Below are 26,540 nucleotides of genomic sequence, written 5' to 3'. Positions count from 1 at the left end.
ACAGGAAAGAAACTGTCCTCGTCACACACACACAGACATTATTATTATTATTATTCTGAAACGTTACCATTGGCTTTGCATCGTAAGGGCTCAGTCTGTCTTTGGGCCGCAGCTTGACTTCTGCTTGAGCGGTGGGTTTCTCTGGAGTCATCTCGTGTGGTTCTGCTGTCCCAGTCAATCCCTCCTCATCCCCAGAGCCCATGTGACCGTCCACCTGATGCTCCGGCGGGCCACTCCTCTCCTCGCTCATCTCCATGGCTTCACTCTCACTTTGGACATTGTTGAGATCATGTGAGCTTCCCTCCGTCCGGACTCTGAGGACGGTCCTTCCTCTCTCTGCGCTGTTTATCCCATCCGAGGGTTTGGGGTCGTCCCCTTCTTCCAAAATGAGAAGTGGCTCCAAATGCTTGTCGTCCGCTGAGGTGTCAACTTTGACCTCGGAGCAATCCATCGTAACGTCTGCGGCCTGTAAAAATGCAGTGTTACTAGTCGAATGTTTTCAATGCACAACACTGATGATATCGGTCGGTGGGTGACATTTTTACGGCCTTGCTTACCTTCCCGACCCTTAGAAGAGTTAAAGTGAAGTCCTCTGAGCGGAATGTCAAGTAAAGCCCACATGCATCTCACCTCCGTGTACGAACACGCATGAACTCCCACATATCTACACGAGACGAATCTGAAAAGAGCCAAACGCTGACACGATGCCTCGACAACTTCACTGTCTCTCAGTCTCTTCCTGTTCCTCTCTTATGGCCCTGATCCACCCCTATTTCTCCAGCCCGTTTCAGTCCAACAAGCGGAATGGCTTCATGTATAGAAATACACTGACTTCAAACCTTCTTTACGTCGAATGCTCTTTTATAATAACATTAAAAATGACATCTCTGAGAGGCTTGCGTGTTGAAACCGGCAGCTTGTTTGTTTAACACAGTCTGTGGTTTTGCAGATTTCCTGTTGACTACAAGCAAAAAGAGAAGTTGGTGGCCTAGGCTGAGACACGCGCAAACTAACTCAGTAGTGTTTAAAAAAACTTTTACATTGAGCACCAAGTCCTGTCTCTCCACATGCTTCTCTAACCGAAAGCCTCCAGGCCATGACATGTAAACTATGCAACTCAGTGCATGCAAGAATATCACATTTCATGAGGAGGAGTGCTTTAATGTAAGGGTGAAAACAGTCTCTGTTTTCATTCTCATGCATATAATTAATAGTGCCCTGTTTAACAGACTAGTCCCAGACTAACATGCATGTTTGAGCTTGAAAACAAGTCTTAAAATATGTCAGATGCATGTTTTTAAATGTAACCTGAAACCAGGCTGTTATTGTTTCTAGATCAGGATGAATGATTGATTTAGGGATAACATGTTAAAACTGATCATGTTCCTGGCAGGGTTGTGATATTTATGCACTTTATCGTATTTGTGCATTTGCATTTTCCTGTGAGCAGAGATGCACATGTTGCATGAGGTTTATTTAATTTAATTCAACCATTCATACTGTGTGCACTAAGACTCACACTGTGCTCAAAACACTTCTGCATTTGCAAAATGTCTATTTCCAGGCAAGGACACGTTTTTTTGCCTGTCAATCGCTAGGGGACTCCAGCGTGGTGATGCATGTGTACACACACTCACTCACACTCATCTAGATTAATGTACTGCTCAGGATGTTGCAGCCGCAGCAGCCCATCACAGGCAACGGGCCTAGCGCAAGCCGCGGTCTCGGGTTGAGCGTCCACCCGGGAATGCATCCCCTTAACCCGGTGCACCCGTCCTCTCAACACCGACCCGATAGAGAACCCGCGGGCCTTGAAGGCACCGAAAACGGACACGACAACCGCCGAGACATTGGAGATATACTGCAACAGATCATGACGATCACCGACCAAAGTTTAGACGAAGCTCAAGCAAAGTGGGTTATTTAAAATAATATCTTAAAAAACTTACCAAGTTTAGCTTTGCGCTAACCGTCGCGTGAGACAAGGGTCTGCTAAAAGCACTTCATAATCTACAACACAACCTTTTTATAGCAAAACACGCGTTAATTTACACAAACGAACTTTAATTTGATATTTAAGAGACCTATTGTATTAAAAAGTTAAGCAATTGTTCGAATGTGTGCTGAAGTTCACGGGCTTAGCCGCTATTGTTTACGTTTTTATTGACTTAAAATAAACTCTTTATCTTCAGTTTCACAATATACATGTTCAAAAATAATGATTCGCGATTAGATGTGCTAAAGTTTGATGACTTACATTTATCTTATTACTAAAATAACTTTATTTTTATTCATTCCACAAAAGCACGAATCACTGCCTGAAGCTAAAATGCTAACGTGCTAGGAGAATCGGAGTTTTTAAAGGAGTCTTTAATACAATAAAACGATCGCATTTATGTAAAACTGGAGTTATGGAATATTTTATTTTCAAGGATTTCAACGTTTATATATGTAACGCGAGTCTTATTGTCATAAAGGTAGCATGCCAATGTTAGCTTACTGACTTTTGTTTGTTGTTTATGACAGAAAACACGCTTTAAACTGTCATCGGATGAAACCGGCTTTATTCAGCGTCCTGTGCGAAATTAAAGAGAAAACTGGTGAGTAATGTGCATGCGTTGTGTTTTAAAAGTGGTAAATATCATAACTGTAACTTTATAATTGGTTTAAAAGTTGCCAGTGTGTTCAGCACAGGCGCCATGTTCTGCAAGAACAAAGCCAGACAGTGTGTATACCTCATAAAAATACAATAAATCCATCATTTAATCCAGTTTATTGTAATTCTACTATGTGGATATATTCTCAAAGCCCATCGTTTGCATGCAGTACTCAATTATTTTAATGTTATAATTGCACTATTTACTCAATTATGGCCCGCTTCTTAAAATAAAACAAATCAAACGTTGCTCTCAAATAATAATAATTTCACACCCAAACAAGTTCAAACCATATTATTTGCATGCATTATAAATAACAATAACAAATGGTGACTGGTCTAAGTTTGCAGTTCTTGAAAAACAAATTTTCTCCCAAATATTCACAAGTATCGACTCTAGTGCTATAACCCCAAACCCTGTTATTTGTGTATGATACCACTTTTTGCATGTGTATGGAAGGATAGCAATACAACGGTAAAATTATAATTGGCTTTCATGAGAATCAACAAAATAATCCAATATATCAATACAAGCCCTTCTATTTGCATGCAAGAATTGAATAATAATGTATGCGTAATGTCTTAGGTTTGTATGAAGACTAAGTTTAGGAAATCCCATAAGAGGACTTAAATGTTGACTGTGATGGTTAGTAATTAAATGGCTTTGTGCCTAATGGAGTCGTTTAATTTCCGTGGTCTGGCACGCTCCCATTGCATGCCGCGTGTCATTAATCATACCGCACTTCACTGTTTATTGCACAGGGCTGTCTTGAAACTCTGACCTTCACATTGTAAAGTGTATATAAATAAAAACTCTTCTAGTTAGGGTATGTGTAATAGAATATAGCCGTACTTAAAGGGATAGTTCACCCAAAAGAATGTAAATTAACCCATGATTTACTCCCCCTCAAGCCATCCTAGGTGTACATGACAGTCAGAGACACAATCAGAGTTATATTTAAATATATATCCTGGCTCTTCCAAGCTTTATAATGGGAGTGAAGGGGTTTTAAAGTCCAAAAATGTGCATCCATCCATCATAAAAGTACTGTCTCCAGGGGGTTAATAAACATCTGTACAGCATCTCTAAAAGAAAATAGTATTATTGTTAAGTAACGGTATATCTTTGTATTATATATATTAGGGCTGTCAAAAGATTAATCACGATTAATCGCATCCAAAATAAAATTTTATGTTTACATAATATATGTGTGTGTACTCTGTTAATTATTATTTATATATAAAAACACACACAAGCATGTATATATTTAAGGAAAAAATATTATTTTTATATATAAAAAAATTATATTTATATATATATTATAGATTATATAAATGTATATACAGTATATACATGCAAATATTTCTTAAATATATACATGAATGTGTGTGTATTTACATAGAAATAATAATTAACAGAGTACACACACATATATTATGTAAACACAAACTTTTATTTTGGATGCGATTAATTGCGATTAATCTTTTGACAGCCCTGATATATATTATGTTTTATTTATACGCATATTGTGCATTGGGCCAACGTTCTTGCATTGTTGTGCTGTTAAAGGCACAATATGTAAGATTTTTTAAGAATATAAGCTCCGCCCACTCAAGAGTCAAGACACGCCTTTGAGTTGAGTAAGAGACGGTACATTACACACTGTGCCTTTAAGTGTTGAATATTAATGTGTACATTTCTTCTCTCAGGTCTATCCATGAGAAATGCTCAGGAGGAGGAGCCTCCAGACCCACAGCTCGTGCGATTGGACAACATGTTGCTGGCCGAAGGTGTGGCCGGTCCAGAGAAAGGGGGCGGAGCCGCCGCTGCGGTTTCTGCGGCGACCAGCTCTGGCGGGATGTCACCCGACAGCTCATTGGAGCACTCCGACTATAAAAGCAAGTTGAGCCAAATTCGGAACATTTACCACACAGAGCTGGAAAAATACGAGCAGGTACATATCGCTGCCGTTGTGCTGGGTAGCCACGCCCTCAGGGAAATCTCATTGGTCCAAAATCCTGCTTCGCAAAGCTGTAAATGCCTTGGTTCCGGAAGTATTTTTCCCATTTGGATTTAAAACATAGAGGTATAAGACATGAGCCAAACTGATTTGACGCGAAAACTATTTTGAAATTTGACAACGGTACAAGATTATGCTTTGAAGAACTACAATCCCATGATGCATTGCGAATGACGTAATTGATTTAAACTAGGGCTGTCAAAAGATTAATCGCGATTAATCGCATCCAAAATAAAAGTTTGTGTTTACATAATATATGTGTGTGTGTACTCTGTTAATTATTATTTATATATAAATACACACACACTCATGTATATATTTAAGAAATATTTGCATGTATAAACATTTATATAATCTAAAATATATATAAATATAAATGTTTTATATATAAAAATAATATTCTTTTCTTAAATATATACATGCTTGTGTGTGTATTTATATATAAATAATAATTAACAGAGTACACACACATATATTATGTAAACTTTTATTTTGGATGCGATTAATCGCGATTAATCTTTTGACAGCCCTAATTTAAACGCGATGGAGAAATATAAGAACTGTTGATTTAAAATGTTCACGTAGTTTGAGAGACTTCCGCAGTGCTTCATGGAAGTGGGCGGGCGTTTTGATTCTCTGATTGGTGGAGGCTTCGCTGCTGAATCATGGGGAATGTAGTTTTTCATCTGCACTGTTCGTTATTTCAAAAATAATGCTTCAACAAAAGCACATACAGCGTTGTCGCTCACAGGAGGTCGGTCTTTAATGGTTTATGGCTCAAAATCAGTTTTCCGATGGATTAAATGAATGGGATTTTTACTTCTGGAACCCCAATTGTTGCATTCAATTGAGCTTGAGCTTAACATTCAACATGTGTTGTGTTGTGTCAGTTTGCACAGTGTTTCCTGAGGACAGAAAATGGCCGTCTGACGCACTTTGACTCATAGGAGGACACGTGTGTGTGTGTGTGTAGCTGGTTTCTAACCTCATTGCTGTCTACAGGCCTGCAGTGAGTTCACTACACATGTGATGAACCTGCTGAGGGAGCAGTCGCGCACCCGGCCCGTTTCTCCGCGCGAGATCGAGCGCATGGTGGCCATCATCCACCGCAAGTTCAGCTCCATCCAGACGCAGCTCAAGCAGAGCACCTGTGAAGCGGTCATGATCCTGCGCTCGCGCTTCCTCGACGCCAGGTGCGTCAGACACATGTGTGATAATGCATTTGTGCTGTAGTGTGGGCTGCACAGTCAAAATGGTGGTATTATTATTATTATTATTATTATTATTATTACTACCAGGGCTTAAAAACGGAAAAAAATATCAATCGGTTCACTCCGAGCAGAATCGATATTATAGCGTTTCCGTTTTTGCGTTCCTCATTTAACATTACTGTTCCGAAAACGGTTTGATATGAAAAAATACACGTTAATAACTTTATTTTAATTTAGCCTATGCTTTAAACAAATACGTATAAATAGACTTATTTTCACTCAATAATAATATACCACATGGTAATTAAACTTGAATATTTATTTCATAACATTTTTAAAACCAGAACAGAAATGCATGCATTAATTACAAAGCATAAACAGCGGGACAAATATTGACCTGTTTTAATGGAGCGTTAGACTATCGAAAGTGGCTCTTATGGCGAATTATTTTCAGAAGAGTGATAACATTCTTTGTACATAACTTTTTTTCAACACGACTTGTTTTAAAAATTGCATGAATAAAGAATAAATAAACTGGATAACCATTGCTCTTTTAATGCTGCTAATTTCAAAGCAAACACTGCAACACGTCCTTGCATCCCATAATCAAATTCAGTCAGCTAATAAAGCTCGATCATTAATGCAATATAACACCATTTAATACGAAGCATCAGCCGTCTATATAGAAAACATTGAGCTGTCCTGTATTGGCAATCTGGAAGACTATAGGACAAATGTTTGATAGATGCTATAGCCTAACGTTACTTGGATAGGCTTAAACTGAATCCATAAACTTGCCTAAATCAGACTATTTGAGCTTAAAGTCCGTACGTCTTATTTAATCATAAGAAAAGAATACCTGCGCTTTCATTGATGACCTCAGCAGGGAAAGAAATGTACTTGAGGCGTGTAAATGCGCTCACACTGACTTGCGTTAGCGGTAGATTCACAGACGACATTTCACTCACGCTTGATCCGTCACATCACATGCTGTAACTCTATTCATGATTGGGCACTGCCAGATTACAATATTAAAGAGAACGATAGAATAACCTTATTAACCGGTTAATGGTCATTTCAAATTAATGTTTCTGTTCAGAACAATTCAAATTGATTTTGATTTCGTTTTTGTTCCTCTTAAAATTTTGTTTGTTTTCGTTTTCGTTCCTTAAACCGATTCAGTGCCCTGGTTACTACTAATAAATGTGAATATAAAAATGACTCAATAAAAAGAAAATAAGAAATATTGCTAAAATATTATTTAAGAAAAATAATAGAATAATAATTTTATTTTATATTACAACAGTAAAATTTTAATATTTATATTTATAAATAAAATATCTAAAAATAATATGTATTGTTTTTTAATTGTTTATTTATTTATTTTCAATACGATTTGTGATTTTTAATTTTTGGAGAATTGTTTATCAATATAGCTCAATGATAAAACTCAAACAATATAAGAAATATTGCAAAATGTTTTTTTTTTTTTTAAAGCTCCACTGTGTGATATTTTCCCCCATCTAGTGGTGAACTTGTATATGACCATCCAGTGAATATTAGTTTCTGTTCCTCTCAATTCCGATTTCGTTTTAACTCCTACGGTGGCTGATTTAGTCCAAGATTAACAAGGCTTCCAGTTCGCCCTCGTCCACATTGGTCACGGAGCCGTCGAGTGTTAAAACGCCAAAGGCCAAGCTTGAATTTACGGGAATGTCCCTCTTTGGCTAATGTACTTTCAAGATGGAGGATCAACATGGCGACTCGCATTCGAACCCTCACCCGTATGTGTTTACAATGGCATATTATAAACTTAGGAGAATACTTTATTACTTGAAAGAAGTAAATATACATTAATGAGCACATATATTTTTGAAAGAACTAAGTGTTTTCAGCTAAGAATAAACTAAAAAAGTTACACAGTGTAGCTTTAAGAAAAATATAATAATAACACAATTTTACATTACAACAGTAAAATTCAAATACTAATATTTATAAATATATCTAAAATATTTGAATATTAAAATTTTGTTTATGTATTTATTTTCAATTGAAATTTTTAGGGGCCGCACAGTTTGGAAAATATTTTATTTTGTAGAATTATATATCAATATAGCTATATAATAATAATAATTATTAGTATTAGTATTATTACTAAGTGAAAATATAATAATTACTCAATAAAAAACACAAGAAATAGTGCTAAAATAAAAAATATTATTTGAGAAATATGAATTAGAATACTAATATTTAAAAAAATAAACTAATTTTAACATAATATTTATTACTTGTTTTTATTATTTATTTATTTATTTTTAAACATACATTTGATTAATGTGATTTAAAAAAAATAGTTTTGCTGTAAATAAAATATTATAAATTAAATGTAAACAAAACATTTCTAAATGAATAAAAGGAAACATTTCTAAAATAAAAAATGGACCATTTAATATCTTCATTTTCAGACCGATTTGTGACCGATGTGTGAGTTTGGACGGATGTTTGACCGGTGTGTGAGACGGGACGGATGTTTGACCGGTGTGTGAGACGGGACGGATGTTTGACCGGTGTGTGAGACGGGATGGATGTTTGACCGGTGTGTGAGACGGGACGGATGTTTGACCGGTGTGTGAGACGGGACGGATGTTTGACCGGTGTGTGAGACGGGACGGATGTTTGACCGGTGTGTGAGTTTGGACGGATGTTTGACCAATGTGTGAGACGGGACGGATGTTTGACCGATGTGTGAGACGGGACGGATGTTTGACCGATGTGTGAGACGGGACGGATGTTTGACCGATGTGTGAGACGGGACGGATGTTTGACTGGTGTGTGAGAGACGGGACGGATGTTTGACCGATGTGTGAGACGGGACGGATGTTTGACCGGTGTGTGAGACGGGACGGATGTTTGACCGATGTGTGAGACGGGACGGATGTTTGACCGATGTGTGAGACGGGACGGATGTTTGACCGGTGTGTGAGAGACGGGACGGATGTTTGACCGATGTGTGAGACGGGACGGATGTTTGACCGGTGTGTGTGAGACGGGACGGATGTTTGACCGGTGTGTGAGAGACGGGACGGATGTTTGACCGATGTGTGAGACGGGACGGATGTTTGACCGATGTGTGAGACGGGACGGATGTTTGACCGATGTGTGAGACGGGACGGATGTTTGACCGATGTGTGAGACGGGACGGATGTTTGACCGATGTGTGAGACGGGACGGATGTTTGACCGATGTGTGAGACGGGACGGATGTTTGACCGATGTGTGAGACGGGACGGATGTTTGACCGATGTGTGAGACGGGACGGATGTTTGACCGATGTGTGAGACGGGACGGATGTTTGACCGATGTGTGAGACGGGACGGATGTTTGACCGATGTGTGAGACGGGACGGATGTTTGACCGGTGTGTAAGTTTGGACGGATGTTTGACCGATGTGTGAGACGGGACGGATGTTTGACCGATGTGTGAGACGGGACGGATGTTTGACCGATGTGTGAGACGAGACGGATGTTTGACCGATGTGTGAGACGAGACGGATGTTTGACCGGTGTGTGAGACGGGACGGATGTTTGACCGGTGTGTGAGACGGGACGGATGTTTGACCGGTGTGTGAGACGGGACGGATGTTTGACCGATGTGTGAGACGGGACGGATGTTTGACCGATGTGTGAGACCGGACGGATGTTTGACCGGTGTGTGAGACGGGACGGATGTTTGACCGGTGTGTGAGACGGGACGGATGTTTGACCGGTGTGTGAGACGGGACGGATGTTTGACCGGTGTGTGAGACGGGACGGATGTTTGACCGGTGTGTGAGACGGGACGGATGTTTGACCGGTGTGTGAGACGGGACGGATGTTTGACCGGTGTGTGAGACGGGACGGATGTTTGACCGGTGTGTGAGACGGGACGGATGTTTGACCGGTGTGTGAGACGGGACGGATGTTTGACCGGTGTGTGAGACGGGACGGATGTTTGACCGGTGTGTGAGACGGGACGGATGTTTGACCGGTGTGTGAGACGGGACGGATGTTTGACCGGTGTGTGAGACGGGGCGGATGTTTGACCGGTGTGTGAGTTTGGACGGATGTTTGACCGGTGTGTGAGACGGGACGGATGTTTGACCGATGTGTGAGACGGGACGGATGTTTGACCGGTGTGTGAGACGGGACGGATGTTTGACCGGTGTGTGAGTTTGGACGGATGTTTGACCGGTGTGTGAGACGGGACGGATGTTTGACCGATGTGTGAGACGGGACGGATGTTTGACCGGTGTGTGAGACGGGACGGATGTTTGACCGGTGTGTGAGACGAGACGGATGTTTGACCGGTGTGTGAGACGGGACGGATGTTTGACCGGTGTGTGAGACGGGACGGATGTTTGACCGGTGTGTGAGACGGGACGGATGTTTGACCGGTGTGTGAGACGGGACGGATGTTTGACCGGTGTGTGAGACGGGACGGATGTTTGACCGGTGTGTGAGACGGGACGGATGTTTGACCGGTGTGTGAGTTTGGACGGATGTTTGACCGATGTGTGAGTTTGGACGGATGTTTGACCGGTGTGTGAGTTTGGACGGATGTTTGACCGGTGTGTGAGTTTGGACGGATGTTTGACCGATGTGTGAGATGTTTGACCGGTGTGTGAGATGTTTGACCGGTGTGTGAGATGTTTGACCGATGTGTGAGATGTTTGACCGATGTGAGATGTTTGACCGGTGTGTGAGATGTTTGACCGGTGTGTGAGATGTTTGACCGGTGTGTGAGATGTTTGACCGATGTGAGATGTTTGACCGGTGTGTGAGATGTTTGACCGGTGTGTGAGATGTTTGACCGGTGTGTGAGATGTTTGACCGGTGTGTGAGATGTTTGACCGATGTGAGATGTTTGACCGGTGTGTGACCGATGTGTGAGATGTTTGACCGGTGTGTGAGATGTTTGACCGGTGTGTGAGATGTTTGACCGGTGTGTGAGATGTTTGACCGGTGTGTGAGATGTTTGACCGGTGTGTGAGATGTTTGACCGATGTGAGATGTTTGACCGGTGTGTGACCGATGTGTGAGATGTTTGACCGGTGTGTGAGATGTTTGACCGGTGTGTGAGATGTTTGACCGGTGTGTGAGATGTTTGACCGATGTGAGATGTTTGACCGGTGTGTGACCGATGTGTGAGATGTTTGACCGGTGTGTGAGATGTTTGACCGGTGTGTGAGATGTTTGACCGATGTGAGATGTTTGACCGATGTGTGACCGATGTGTGAGATGTTTGACCGATGTGTGAGATGTTTGACCGGTGTGTGAGATGTTTGACCGGTGTGTGAGATGTTTGACCGATGTGAGATGTTTGACCGATGTGTGACCGATGTGTGAGATGTTTGACCGATGTGAGATGTTTGACCGATGTGTGAGATGTTTGACCGATGTGTGAGATGTTTGACCGATGTGTGAGATGTTTGACCGATGTGAGATGTTTGACCGATGTGAGATGTTTGACCGATGTGTGAGATGTTTGACCGATGTGTGAGATGTTTGACCGATGTGTGAGATGTTTGACCGATGTGTGAGATGTTTGACCGATGTGTGAGATGTTTGACCGGTGTGTGACCGATGTGTGAGATGTTTGACCGATGTGTGAGATGTTTGACCGATGTGTGAGATGTTTGACCGGTGTGTGAGATGTTTGACCGGTGTGTGAGATGTTTGACCGATGTGAGATGTTTGACCGATGTGTGACCGATGTGTGAGATGTTTGACCGATGTGAGATGTTTGACCGATGTGTGAGATGTTTGACCGATGTGAGATGTTTGACCGATGTGTGAGATGTTTGACCGATGTGAGATGTTTGACCGATGTGTGAGATGTTTGACCGATGTGTGAGATGTTTGACCGGTGTGTGTGATGTTTGACCGGTGTGAGATGTTTGACCGGTGTGTGAGATGTTTGACCTGTGAGATGTTTGACCGGTGTGTGAGATGTTTGACCGGTGTGTGAGATGTTTGACCGGTGTGTGAGATGTTTGACCGATGTGAGATGTTTGACCGGTGTGTGAGATGTTTGACCGGTGTGTGAGATGTTTGACCGATGTGAGATGTTTGACCGATGTGTGACCGATGTGTGAGATGTTTGACCGATGTGTGAGATGTTTGACCGGTGTGTGAGATGTTTGACCGGTGTGTGAGATGTTTGACCGATGTGAGATGTTTGACCGATGTGTGACCGATGTGTGAGATGTTTGACCGATGTGAGATGTTTGACCGATGTGTGAGATGTTTGACCGATGTGAGATGTTTGACCGATGTGTGAGATGTTTGACCGATGTGAGATGTTTGACCGATGTGTGAGATGTTTGACCGATGTGAGATGTTTGACCGATGTGAGATGTTTGACCGATGTGTGAGATGTTTGACCGATGTGTGAGATGTTTGACCGATGTGTGAGATGTTTGACCGATGTGTGAGATGTTTGACCGATGTGTGAGATGTTTGACCGATGTGTGAGATGTTTGACCGGTGTGTGTGATGTTTGACCGGTGTGAGATGTTTGACCGGTGTGTGAGATGTTTGACCGGTGTGTGAGATGTTTGACCGGTGTGTGAGATGTTTGACCGGTGTGTGAGATGTTTGACCGGTGTGTGAGATGTTTGACCGATGTGAGATGTTTGACCGGTGTGTGAGATGTTTGACCGGTGTGTGAGATGTTTGACCGGTGTGTGAGATGTTTGACCGATGTGAGATGTTTGACCGATGTGTGACCGATGTGTGAGATGTTTGACCGATGTGAGATGTTTGACCGGTGTGTGAGATGTTTGACCGGTGTGTGAGATGTTTGACCGGTGTGTGAGATGTTTGACCGGTGTGTGAGATGTTTGACCGGTGTGTGAGATGTTTGACCGATGTGAGATGTTTGACCGATGTGAGAGATGTTTGACCGGTGTGTGAGATGTTTGACCGGTGTGTGAGATGTTTGACCGATGTGAGATGTTTGACCGATGTGTGACCGATGTGTGAGATGTTTGACCGATGTGAGATGTTTGACCGATGTGTGAGATGTTTGACCGATGTGAGATGTTTGACCGATGTGTGAGATGTTTGACCGATGTGAGATGTTTGACCGATGTGTGAGATGTTTGACCGATGTGTGAGATGTTTGACCGATGTGTGAGATGTTTGACCGGTGTGTGAGATGTTTGACCGGTGTGTGAGATGTTTGACCGATGTGAGATGTTTGACCGATGTGTGACCGATGTGTGAGATGTTTGACCGGTGTGAGATGTTTGACCGATGTGTGAGATGTTTGACCGATGTGAGATGTTTGACCGATGTGAGATGTTTGACCGATGTGAGATGTTTGACCGATGTGAGATGTTTGACCGATGTGAGATGTTTGACCGATGTGTGACCGATGTGTGAGATGTTTAGGGTTGGGCATCGTTTTGATTTGAACGATTCTGATTCCGATTCCGATTCTTAGTTTCGATTACGGTTCTTTTCGATTCTCGATTCCGATTCTTTGAGGGGTGGAGTCACAACATGTCACAGGCTCATTTCACAGAGGAAAATTGTATTTTGATTCAATAATGAGTTTTAGTTTTGGGACTTTCTCCGCTGGCATTTTCACTTGCTTTGCTGCAAAGGTGAATGGAGTTTCACACCGAGTCCCGGTTTAACAATAGCATTAACAGCAGTCATTAGGACTGCTACTAGCGTGGGCAATTTGCGTATAGCTACATTTATCTACGAGGGGGAAAAATAATTTCAGTAACGTTGTTGTTCACCACAATTCGCAATTTGGTCAAGGGGTTTACACTACAATCACTTACCTGATTATGATGAGGTGGGATAATGTTAGTTCACCCTGAAATGAAAATAAAGCCATCTTTTACTCACCCAGCTGTTGTTCAAATGCGCGTGTTCCTGTGTGTGCGCACTCCAAGCCGCAGTAGCCTCGTGCAATATTGTCATGACAACCGGTACACAATATTCACTTAAGGAGGTTATATTATTAGTATTATTTCTTATCATATACGTTATAGAAAAGACGAGAATCGCGTTTTTTTCTATTGAGCTTGATTTCTCAAAATGGTGCGCGCGTGTGTGTGTGTGTGTGTGTGTGTGTGCTTATCGTGGGTGCAATGACAACAGCGCGAGTTATTATAGTAGGCATGAGCGCCGGCGGCTGCTGACAGCTCATAGTGTAACTTACACAGAGGAGCGCGCTCAGAATAACGGCCGAGCTCAGTGTTTTGACTGAATAATACGGTTTCTTTCTCGCAAAACCTATAGTGTGCCCACTGAACACTTTATGGCGCGCGTCTCCCTGTATCGTTGCGTGATACATTTGTTTACTTTTTGTAATGTTTTAGCTGATCGCCATTCACTGCCATAATAGGAAGGAGCGCGTGCAGGAACAGTATTTTAAATGTCATAGGACATAGGGCACTGGGACAACATCAGGGTAAGTAAAAGAAGGCTTTATTTTCATTTCAGGGTGAACTATCCCGTTAATAACGTTGGTTAGCGCAGGGTTGCCCGAGGGACAGACCTGCGCAGCATTTCAAACACGCTACACTCGTTAATTTCTAGCTACACCACATATTTGTAGTGCATCCTCCCGTGCAAGAAATAAGTTTGTCATGTGTTGCACTGTGCCGACCCAGGCTTTTTTTTTTTTAGTGAAATAAAGCCACACTTTTGAGCGCCACTTACCGTGCTCCATGGCTGCAACAGAACAAACGGGCGCGGCAAGCACTTCCGAAAACCTCGCGCGTTTGGAACCGATGATCGGAATCGAAAACAAAATTTCTAAACGATTCCAATGGCATCGTTATTTTTTAAACGGTTCCAAGTTGGAACCGGTTCTCGATGCCCAACCCTAGAGATGTTTGACCGATGTGTGAGATGTTTGACCGGTGTGAGATGTTTGACCGATGTGTGAGATGTTTGACCGATGTGTGAGATGTTTGACCGGTGTGTGAGATGTTTGACCGGTGTGTGAGATGTTTGACCGGTGTGTGAGATGTTTGACCGATGTGAGATGTTTGACCGGTGTGTGAGATGTTTGACCGGTGTGAGATGTTTGACCGATGTGTGAGATGTTTGACCGATGTGTGAGATGTTTGACCGATGTGAGAGATGTTTGACCGGTGTGTGAGATGTTTGACCGGTGTGTGAGATGTTTGACCGGTGTGTGAGATGTTTGACCGATGTGAGATGTTTGACCGGTGTGTGACCGATGTGTGAGATGTTTGACCGGTGTGTGAGATGTTTGACCGGTGTGTGAGATGTTTGACCGATGTGTGACCGATGTGTGAGATGTTTGACCGATGTGTGAGATGTTTGACCGGTGTGTGAGATGTTTGACCGATGTGAGATGTTTGACCGGTGTGTGACCGATGTGTGAGATGTTTGACCGGTGTGTGAGATGTTTGACCGGTGTGTGAGATGTTTGACCGATGTGAGATGTTTGACCGATGTGTGAGATGTTTGACCGGTGTGTGAGATGTTTGACCGGTGTGTGAGATGTTTGACCGGTGTCTGAGATGTTTGACCGATGTGAGATGTTTGACCGATGTTTGACCGGTGTGTGAGATGTTTGACCGATGTGTGAGATGTTTGACCGGTGTGTGAGATGTTTGACCGGTGTGTGAGATGTTTGACCGGTGTGTGAGATGTTTGACCGATGTGAGATGTTTGACCGGTGTGTGAGATGTTTGACCGATGTGTGAGATGTTTGACCGATGTTTGACCGGTGTGTGAGATGTTTGACCGGTGTGTGAGATGTTTGACCGGTGTGTGAGATGTTTGACCGGTGTGTGAGATGTTTGACCGGTGTGTGAGATGTTTGACCGGTGTGAGATGTTTGACCGGTGTGTGAGATGTTTGACCGGTGTGTGAGATGTTTGACCGGTGTGTGAGATGTTTGACCGGTGTGTGAGATGTTTGACCGATGTGTGAGATGTTTGACCGATGTGAGATGTTTGACCGGTGTGTGAGATGTTTGACCGGTGTGTGAGATGTTTGACCGGTGTGTGAGATGTTTGACCGATGTGTGAGATGTTTGACCGGTGTGTGAGATGTTTGAGCGGTGTGTGAGACAAGACGGATGTTTGACCGGTGTGTGAGACGGGACGGATGTTTGACCGATGTGTGAGTTTGGACGGATGTTTGACCGATGTGTGAGTTTGGACGGATGTTTGACCGATGTGTGAGTTTGGACGGATGTTTGACCGATGTGTGAGTTTGGACGGATGTTTGACCGATGTGTGAGTTTGGACGGATGTTTGACCGATGTGTGAGTTTGGACGGATGTTTGACCGATGTGTGAGTTTGGACGGATGTTTGACCGGTGTGTGAGACGGGACGGATGTTTGACCGGTGTGTGAGTTTGGACGGATGTTTGACCGATGTGTGAGATGTTTGACCGGTGTGTGAGTTTGGACGGATGTTTGACCGATGTGTGAGTTTGGACGGATGTTTGACCGGTGTGTGAGACGGGACGGATGTTTGACCGGTGTGTGAGACGGGACGGATGTTTGACCGGTGTGTGAGATGTTTGACCGGTGTGTGAGATGTTTGACCGGTGTGTGAGATGTTTGACCGGTGTGAGATGTTTGACCGGTGTGTGAGATGTTTGACCGATGTGTGAGATGTTTGACCGGTGTGTGAGATGTTTGACCGGTGTGTGAGATGTTTGACCGATGTGTGAGATGTTTGACCGATGTGAGATGTTTGACCGGTGTGTGAGATGTTTGACCGGTGTGTGAGATGTTTGACCGGTGTGTGAGATGTTTGACCGGTGTGTGAGATGTTTGACCGATGTGTGAGATGTTTGACCGATGTGAGATGTTTGACCGGTGTGTGAGATGTTTGACCGGTGTGTGAGATGTTTGACCGGTGTGTGAGATGTTTGACCGATGTGAGATGTTTGACCGGTGTGTGAGATGTTTGACCGATGTGAGATGTTTGACCGGTGTGTGAGATGTTTGACCGGTGTGTGAGATGTTTGACCGGTGTGTGAGATGTTTGACCGATGTGAGATGTTTGACCGGTGTGTGACCGATGTGTGAGATGTTTGACCGGTGTGTGAGATGTTTGACCGATGTGAGATGTTTGACCGATGTGTGACCGATGTGTGAGATGTTTGACCGATGTGTGAGATGTTTGACCGATGTGTGAGATGTTTGACCGATGTGAGATGTTTGACCGATGTGTGACCGATGTGTGAGATGTTTGACCGATGTGTGAGATGTTTGACCGGTGTGAGATGTTTGACCGATGTGTGAGATGTTTGACCGATGTGAGATGTTTGACCGATGTGTGACCGATGTGTGAGATGTTTGACCGATGTGTGAGATGTTTGACCGGTGTGAGATGTTTGACCGATGTGTGAGATGTTTGACCGATAGGTGAGATGTTTGACCGATGTGAGATGTTTGACCGGTGTGTGAGATGTTTGACCGGTGTGTGAGATGTTTGACCGATGTGTGAGATGTTTGACCGGTGTGTGAGATGTTTGACCGGTGTGTGAGATGTTTGACCGGTGTGTGAGATGTTTGACCGGTGTGTGAGATGTTTGACCGATGTGAGATGTTTGACCGGTGTGTGACCGATGTGTGAGATGTTTGACCGGTGTGTGAGATGTTTGACCGGTGTGTGAGATGTTTGACCGGTGTGTGAGATGTTTGACCGATGTGTGACCGATGTGTGAGATGTTTGACCGATGTGTGAGATGTTTGACCGGTGTGTGAGATGTTTGACCGGTGTGTGAGATGTTTGACCGGTGTGTGAGATGTTTGACCGATGTTTGACCGGTGTGTGAGATGTTTGACCGATGTGTGAGATGTTTGACCGATGTTTGACCGGTGTGAGATGTTTGACCGGTGTGTGAGATGTTTGACCGGTGTGAGATGTTTGACCGATGTGAGATGTTTGACCGGTGTGTGAGATGTTTGACCGGTGTGTGAGATGTTTGACCGGTGTGTGAGATGTTTGACCGATGTGTGAGATGTTTGACCGATGTGAGATGTTTGACCGGTGTGTGAGATGTTTGACCGGTGTGTGAGATGTTTGACCGGTGTGTGAGATGTTTGACCGGTGTGTGAGATGTTTGACCGATGTGTGAGATGTTTGACCGGTGTGTGAGATGTTTGACCGGTGTGTGAGATGTTTGACCGGTGTGTGAGATGTTTGACCGGTGTGTGAGATGTTTGACCGGTGTGTGAGATGTTTGACCGGTGTGTGAGGTGTTTGACCGGTATGTGAGATGTTTGACCGGTGTGTGAGATGTTTGACCGGTGTGTGAGGTGTTTGACCGGTGTGTGAGGTGTTTGACCGGTGTGTGAGATGTTTGACCGATGTGAGATGTTTGACCGGTGTGTGAGATGTTTGACCGATGTGAGATGTTTGACCGGTGTGTGAAATGTTTGACCGGTGTGTGAGATGTTTGACCGGTGTGTGAGATGTTTGACCGGTGTGTGAGGTGTGAGATGTTTGACCGGTGTGTGAGATGTTTGACCGATGTGAGATGTTTGACCGGTGTGTGAGGTGTGAGATGTTTGACCGGTGTGTGAGATGTTTGACCGGTGTGTGAGATGTTTGACCGATGTGAGATGTTTGACCGGTGTGTGAGGTGTGAGATGTTTGACCGGTGTGAGATGTTTGACCGATGTGAGATGTTTGACCGGTGTGTGAGATGTTTGACCGGTGTGTGAGATGTTTGACCGGTGTGTGAGATGTTTGACCGGTGTGTGAGATGTTTGACCGATGTGAGATGTTTGACCGGTGTGTGAGGTGTGAGATGTTTGACCGGTGTGTGAGATGTTTGACCGGTGTGTGAGATGTTTGACCGGTGTGTGAGGTGTGAGATGTTTGACCGGTGTGTGAGGTGTGAGATGTTTGACCGGTGTGTGAGATGTTTGACCGGTGTGTGAGATGTTTGACCGGTGTGTGAGATGTTTGACCGATGTGAGATGTTTGACCGGTGTGTGAGGTGTGAGATGTTTGACCGGTGTGTGAGATGTTTGACCGGTGTGTGAGATGTTTGACCGGTGTGTGAGGTGTGAGATGTTTGACCGGTGTGTGAGATGTTTGACCGATGTGAGATGTTTGACCGGTGTGTGAGATGTTTGACCGGTGTGTGAGATGTTTGACCGGTGTGTGAGATGTTTGACCGGTGTGTGAGGTGTGAGATGTTTGACCGGTGTGTGAGATGTTTGACCGATGTGAGATGTTTGACCGGTGTGTGAGATGTTTGACCGGTGTGTGAGATGTTTGACCGGTGTGTGAGGTGTTTGACCGGTGTGTGAGATGTTTGACCGGTGTGTGAGGTGTTTTACCGGTGTGTGAGATGTTTGACCGGTGTGTGAGGTGTTTGACCGGTGTGTGAGATGTTTGACCGGTGTGTGAGGTGTTTGACCGGTGTGTGAGGTGTTTGACCGGTGTTTGAGGTGTTTGACCGGTGTGTGAGATGTTTGACCGATGTGTGAGGTGTTTGACCGGTGTGTGAGATGTTTGACCGATGTTTGACCGGTGTGTGAGGTGTTTGACCGGTGTGTGAGATGTTTGACCGGTGTGTGAGATGTTTGACTGGTGTGTGAGATGTTTGACCGGTGTGTGAGATGTTTGACCGGTGTGTGAGATGTTTGACCGGTGTGTGAGATGTTTGACTGGTGTGTGAGATGTTTGACCGGTGTGTGAGATGTTTGACCGGTGTGTGAGATGTTTGACCGATGTTTGACCGGTGTGTGAGATGTTTGACCGAAGTTTGACCGATGTGAGATGTTTGACCGATGTTTGACCGATGTTTGACCGGTGTGTGAGATGTTTGACCGATGTTTGACCGATGTTTGACCGGTGTGTGAGGTGTTTGACCGGTGTGTGAGATGTTTGACCGGTGTGTGAGGTGTTTGACCGGTGTGTGAGATGTTTGACCGGTGTGTGAGATGTTTGACCGGTGTGTGAGGTGTTTGACCGGTGTGTGAGATGTTTGACCGGTGTGTGAGATGTTTGACTGGTGTGTGAGATGTTTGACCGATGTTTGACCGATGTTTGACCGGTGTGTGAGATGTTTGACCGATGTTTGACCGATGTTTGACCGGTGTGTGAGATGTTTGACCGATGTTTGACCGATGTGAGATGTTTGACCGATGTTTGACCGATGTTTGACCGGTGTGTGAGATGTTTGACCGGTGTGTGAGATGTTTGACCGGTGTGTGAGATGTTTGACTGGTGTGTGAGATGTTTGACCGATGTTTGACCGATGTGAGATGTTTGACCGATGTTTGACCGATGTGAGATGTTTGACCGATGTGAGATGTTTGACCGATGTTTGACCGATGTTTGACCGATGTGAGATGTTTGACCGATGTGAGATGTTTGACCGATGTTTGACCGATGTGAGATGTTTGACCGATGTTTGACCGATGTGAGATGTTTGACCGATGTGAGATGTTTGACCGATGTGAGATGTTTGACCGATGTGAGATGTTTGACCGATGTGAGATGTTTGACCGATGTTTGACCGATATGAGATGTTTGACCGATGTGAGATGTTTGACCGATGTGAGATGTTTGACCGATGTGAGATGTTTGACCGATGTGAGATGTTTGACCGATGTGAGATGTTTGACCGATGTTTGACCGGTGTGTTCTTGCTCTGTCAGACGTAAGCGGCGTAACTTCAGTAAACAGGCCACTGAGGTGCTGAACGAGTATTTCTACTCACACCTGTCGAACCCGTACCCGAGCGAGGAGGCTAAAGAGGAGCTGGCCAAGAACTGCAGCATCACTGTGTCTCAGGTAAGAGTCACTGGTTTCCCATGAGCCTTTGAGAAGCGTCCGGTCAGCTGAGGGGTGTGGGTTTCATTCTGGCTCTGAAATCGTGACAGGTGTCCAACTGGTTTGGCAACAAGAGGATTCGCTATAAGAAGAACATTGGGAAGTTCCAGGAAGAGGCCAATCTGTACGCCATGAAGACGGCCTTAGGGGCGACCCAGAGCGAGGACTCCCCCCACACACCCAACTCCACGGGTCAGGACAATATATGCTATTCATATTCATAAACACACACATCTACCCATATGAGGGCTCTGTGAAATACGGTTGATTTTTTTCCCAAATTCATTTTTTTTGGGATTTGTTTTAGTTAAATTCTTTTTTTTATTTATTAACTTATTTATTTATTTTTCAGTAAGTTTTCTGGACTCTGTTTTAATGATTAAATTAAATGTTATTAATTCTTAATTATTTGCAATCATGAAATGTATACAAATTAACATCAATTTATGAAAAAAAAATCAAATGTATTAAACATTTTAGGGCTTTATGAAATACGTTTTATTTTTTCACAAATTAAATTTTTTCCGGTTTATTTTTTCTGGATTCGTTTAATAAAAACTTTTGTATTTATTTTTCACAAATTTTTGTGGACTCCATTTTAATGGTTAAATAAAATTAAAAAAAAATATTTTTTATTTTTTGTACAAATCCGTTTGAATTTTTCTGGATTTGTTTTATTTTAATTAATTAATTATTTGTTTTATTTTTTAGTAATTTTTTCTGGACTCTGTTTTAATGGTTAAATTAAATGTTATTAATCCAAAAGCAAGTCTTAATTATGTGCAATCATGAAACTTAACAGCATTTTATAAAAAAAATTAAAAAAAATTGTGCCCTACGAAATACATTTTATTTTTTGTTTCATGTTATTTTTGTTTTCTGTTGAAATTTTTCATGATTCCAGTTTAATGGTTTAATTAAATTTTAATAAACAAAAGCATGTCTAATTAATTTAATTAAAAATTTCCAGTTTAATTGTTAAATGCAAATTTTATTAATCCAAAATCCAAAAGCAAGTATAAGTATTTGATATCATGAAACGTATACAATTTAACAGCAATTTATTTCCATTTTTCTTTGAAAAAATTTGTTTTTTTAGGGCTTTATGAAATGTTTTATTTTTTTCAGTTAAAATTTTTCTGGACTCCATTTTGATGGTTAAATAAAATTGTATTGGTCCAAAAGCAAGTCTAATTATTTGTGATCATAGAACTTATAAATTTTAACAGCTATTTATTTAAAAATATTGCTTTAGGAAATACGTTTTATTTTTTCACAAATTCCCTTTTTTCAGTATTTTTTTCTGGACTCTCTTTTAATGGTTAAATTAAATGTTATTAATCCAAAAGTCTCAAGTCTCAATTTAACAGCATTATATTAAAAGTTTAGCAAAAATTTAATTTTTAGTGCCCTATGAAATATATTTTATTTTTTCTCAAATTCTGTGTTTTCTGTTTGAATTTTTCTGAATTCCATTATAATGGTCTAATTCAGTTTTAATTCATAAAAACAACTTAATTTATCAATTCCCAAAATCATATTTTTTTGTTTGTTTGTTTGTTTTTCCCCCCAAATTCCGTTAAAATCTTTCTGGGTTTCCAGGTTTTTTGTTTTGTTTTTATTTTTTTATTTTTCTGGTATTTTTAAAAGTTAAATGTAACTTTTATTAATCGAAAATCCTAAAGCAAGTCTAATTATTTGAAATCCTGAAACGTATACAATTAAACAGCAATTTATAAAAAAAACATTTTTCCAAAAAAAAAATTCAGGGCTTTATGAAATACGTTATTTTCCTGTTTTGATTTTTCTGGACTCTGTTTTAATAGTTGAAATGTTATTAATCCAAAAACAAGTGTAATTATTTAAAATCCTGAAACTTTAAAACTTTTATTTTATTAAAAACAAAAAAAAATTCTCAAATTCCGTTTTATTATAACCAAATTCTGTGTTTTATTTTTTACAATAATAGGGCCCTATGAAATATAAACAAGCTCTGTGTTGTGTAATTTAATTAATCTTTCAATCAAATGAAAATTAAACCCTTTCTTTTTTCTTTGGGCAAACAAATCCCAACAGAGCTTTACTGTTAAAATGATTGATTATTCCTTAAAGCTCCACTGTGTGATATTTTCCCCCATCTAGTGGTGAACTTGTATATGACCATCCAGTGAATATTAGTTTCTGTTCCTCTCAATTCCGATTTCGTTTTAACTCCTACGGTGGCTGATTTAGTCCAAGATTAACAAGGCTTCCAGTTCGCCCTCGTCCACATTGGACACGGAGCCATCGAGTGTTAAAACGGCAAAGGCCAAGCTTGAATTTACGGGAATGTCCCTCTTTGGCTAATGTACTTTCAAGATGGAGGATCAACATGGCGACTCGCATTCAAACCCTCACCCGTATGTGTTTACAATGGCATATTATAAACTTACGAGAATACTTTATTACTTGAAAGAAGTAAATATACATTAATGAGCACATATATTTCTGAAAGAACTAAGTGTTTTTAGCTAAGAATAAACTAAAATAGTTACACAGTGTAGCTTTAAATAACTAAAGTTCTAATAATACATTACTTTATTTCTAATAATAAATAAGTTTGAAAGCAGTGGAAGAGTCCAATAAGTGTAATATATTTTGATGTTTAACAGTGTAATGTATGTTTAAAAGTGTAGTTTTCCCATATGAATGCACCAGAATGTTAATCTGTGATGAATAGCTGTAGCGATGCAGTTTCTCTTCTCTCGCTCTTCCAGGCTCAGGCTCGTTCTCGCTGTCAGGGTCAGCTGACTGCTTCCTAGGAGTTCCTCCAATGAACGGAGAGCAGCCTCCCTATCACATGGTGGCTCAGGTAAGAGCATCACTTTCCTCATGTCCTCATGCATGTGTTGTGTTTTCTTCTGTTGGGGTGGAGCGTTACACGTGTGTGTGTGTGTGTGTGTGTGTGTGTGTGTGTGTGTGTGTGTGTGTGTGTGTGTGTGTGTGTGTGTGTGTGTGTGTGTGTCTTTCGGTTCGGTATGCATGTGTATGCACAGTTTTAACTGCGGCACGTGTGGATTTCAAACATTGTGCCATAGTGTTAAAGAAGGCTTTACAGTTGACAAATCACCAGCATTCGCTGTGGATTAATGACTGTAACCATGGGATTGTGGCAGAAGTAGTCGAGTGTTTGTAGGTTATTCATGCAGTGAAACTCGAGCACTTTTCAGGAGCTTCACACTTTATCCAGCACTTCAAAGCTCTAAATATTATACAATTTAAATGTTATTTTTTAATGTGATGCCCAAAAAACATGAAACTTCAAAGACCATTTGTAATTAGGGCTGTCAAAAGATTAATCGCGATTAATCGCATCCAAAATAAAAGTTTGTGTTTACATAATATATGTGTGTGTACTCTGTTAATTATTATTTATATATAAATACACACACAAGCATGTATATATTTAAGAAAAAAATATTATTTTTATATATAAAACATTTATATTTATATATATTATAGATTATATAAATGTATATACAGTATATACATGCAAATATTTCTTAAATATATACATGAATGTGTGTGTTAGTAACTCATTGCTGCCCGCTCACTGTGCACAGGTGTGTGTGTGTTCTGGGGTGTGTGTGTTCTGGGGTGTGTGTGTTCTGGGGTGTGTGTGTTCTGGTGTGTGTGTGTTCTGGGGTGTGTGTGTTCTGGGGTGTGTGTGCTGATGATGTTGGTTTGGGCCCGCTCACTGTGCACAGGTGTGTGTGTGTGTTCTGGGGTGTGTGTGTTCTGGGGTGTGTGTGTTCTGGGGTGTGTGTGTTCTGGGATGTGTGTGTTCTGGGGTGTGTGTGTTCTGGTGTGTGTGTGTTCTGGGGTGTGTGTGTTCTGGTGTGTGTGTGTGTTCTGGTGTGTGTGTGTTCTGGTGTGTGTGTGTTCTGGGGTGTGTGTGTTCTGGGGTGTGTGTGTTCTGGGGTGTGTGTGTTCTGGGGTGTGTGTGTTCTGGGGTGTGTGTGCTGCTGATGATGTTGGTTTGGGCCCGCTCACTGTGCACAGGTGTGTGTGTGTTCTGGGGTGTGTGTGTTCTGGGGTGTGTGTGTTCTGGGGTGTGTGTGTTCTGGTGTGTGTGTTCTGGGGTGTGTGTGCTGATGATGTTGGTTTGGGCCCGCTCACTGTGCACGTGTGTGTGTGTGTGTGTGTTCTGGGGTGTGTGTGTTCTGGGGTGTGTGTGTTCTGGTGTGTGTGTGTTCTGGGGTGTGTGTGTTCTGGGGTGTGTGTGTTCTGGGGTGTGTGTGTTCTGGGGTGTGTGTGTTCTGGTGTGTGTGTGTTCTGGTGTGTGTGTGTTCTGGGGTGTGTGTGTTCTGGGGTGTGTGTGTTCTGGGGTGTGTGTGTTCTGGGGTGTGTGTGTTCTGGGGTGTGTGTGTTCTGGGGTGTGTGTGTTCTGGGGTGTGTGTGCTGATGATGTTGGTTTGGGCCCGCTCACTGTGCACAGGTGTGTGTGTGCACAGGTGTGTGTGTGTTCTGGGGTGTGTGTGTTCTGGTGTGTGTTTGTTCTGGTGTGTGTGTGTTCTGGTGTGTGTGTGTGTTCTGGGGTGTGTGTGTTCTGGGGTGTGTGTGTTCTGGGGTGTGTGTGTTCTGGTGTGTGTGTGTTCTGGTGTGTGTGTGTTCTGGTGTGTGTGTGTGTTCTGGTGTGTGTGTGTGTTCTGGGGTGTGTGTGTTCTGGTGTGTGTGTGTTCTGGGGTGTGTGTGTTCTGGGGTGTGTGTGTGTTCTGGGGTGTGTGTGTGTTCTGGTGTGTGTGTGTTCTGGTGTGTGTGTGTGTTCTGGGGTGTGTGTGTTCTGGGGTGTGTGTGTTCTGGGGTGTGTGTGCTGATGATGTTGGTTTGGGCCCGCTCACTGTGCACAGGTGTGTGTGTGCACAGGTGTGTGTGTGTGTTCTGGGGTGTGTGTGTTCTGGGGTGTGTGAGTTCTGGGGTGTGTGTGCACAGGTGTGTGTGTGTTCTGGGGTGTGTGTGCTGATGATGTTGGTGGTTTGTGTTTCTCCAGACTAACGGGAACTGGCAGGAGCCGAACACGCCGCCCTCCGCCGCCTCACCCGGGACTGACTCCGAGAACTCCGACTGATGCCCGAGGACTGATGGCTCTCCTGCCCACTGCAGTTTTAGGGGTTTATTTGCGTTATCATTATTGGACTTCACAGTGAGCCGTTCATCAGCAGAGCTCTCAGTGTCAATCACTCGTGTGTCATTCAAGGCCAGAATCTGCAGAAGAACGGCCTCATTCATGAAACAGAAGCAGAGGAAACGCTCTCTTGTCCATGATTGATCATGACATTTGGTCTAAAGATTTGGCCTAAAACACTAAAACACACTCTCTTTCTCACTCACACACACAGAGACACACACACACACACACACACACACACACACACACAGAGACACACACACACACACACACACACACACACACACACACACACACACACACACACACACACACACACACAGAGACAGACACACACACACACACACACACACACACAGAGACACACACACACAAATTATTGTAAAATACAATAAGTTTGTATCTGTAATCCCAGATTCATAATCGTCTGCTTACAGCAGTGGTCGGAACCGCTAGGCTCGCGAGGGCCAATCAGTGAACGCCTGTGGCTCGACGGAAGAAGAAAACAATCCAAACAATCACGATTTTAAACCTCAATTTTCATCATTAATCAAAGCTATTATTCGAAATGTAGGCTGTCAAGATTGGCAGTGTATAATATTAGTAATATATAATATTGCAAAAATAAAACAACGTA

The 26,540-nt window shown here is 42.6% G+C and overlaps 2 protein-coding genes across 2 annotated transcripts in view; one reads left to right on the top strand and one right to left on the bottom strand.

Annotated features, from left to right (window-relative positions):
- The window catches only part of gpsm3 (G protein signaling modulator 3), an 8,348-nt gene extending 7,305 nt beyond the window's left edge, over positions 1–1,043 (bottom strand). The window contains exons 1-2 of the mRNA XM_079836631.1: positions 558–1,043; positions 68–466 (exon numbers count right to left, since the gene is read on the bottom strand). Coding sequence (XP_079692757.1) covers positions 68–451 — 384 coding nt within the window. The 5' untranslated portion in view covers positions 452–466; positions 558–1,043. The remainder of the gene's footprint in view (positions 1–67; positions 467–557) is intronic.
- A 586-nt stretch (positions 1,044–1,629) lies between these two features.
- Positions 1,630–26,277, top strand: pbx2 (pre-B-cell leukemia homeobox 2). The gene is made up of 8 exons (XM_079837377.1): positions 1,630–1,914; positions 2,527–2,600; positions 4,367–4,611; positions 5,680–5,870; positions 20,562–20,697; positions 20,787–20,928; positions 23,493–23,587; positions 25,766–26,277. Exons 1-8 carry the CDS (start codon positions 1,670–1,672, stop codon positions 25,841–25,843), a joined length of 1,206 nt encoding a protein of 401 aa, XP_079693503.1. The 5' UTR covers positions 1,630–1,669; the 3' UTR covers positions 25,844–26,277.
- The last annotated feature ends 263 nt before the right edge of the window (positions 26,278–26,540 follow it).

The sequence above is a fragment of the Gobio gobio genome (assembly GCF_949357685.1).
Source record: "Gobio gobio genome assembly, chromosome: 15".
In the NCBI taxonomy this organism is placed as follows: domain Eukaryota; kingdom Metazoa; phylum Chordata; class Actinopteri; order Cypriniformes; family Gobionidae; genus Gobio; species Gobio gobio.
This window is presented reverse-complemented; position numbering and strand designations above follow the sequence as displayed.

Bases quoted from the DNA above. Each gene is read 5' to 3' on its own strand.
- pbx2 (XM_079837377.1), top strand. From the start codon at position 1,670: ATGTTGCAGCCGCAGCAGCCCATCACAGGCAACGGGCCTAGCGCAAGC. The intron at 2,601-4,366 runs GTGAGTAATGTG...TTCTTCTCTCAG, and splicing joins CGAAATTAAAGAGAAAACTG to GTCTATCCATGAGAAATGCT. The intron at 5,871-20,561 runs GTGCGTCAGACA...TTGCTCTGTCAG, and splicing joins TCGCGCTTCCTCGACGCCAG to ACGTAAGCGGCGTAACTTCA.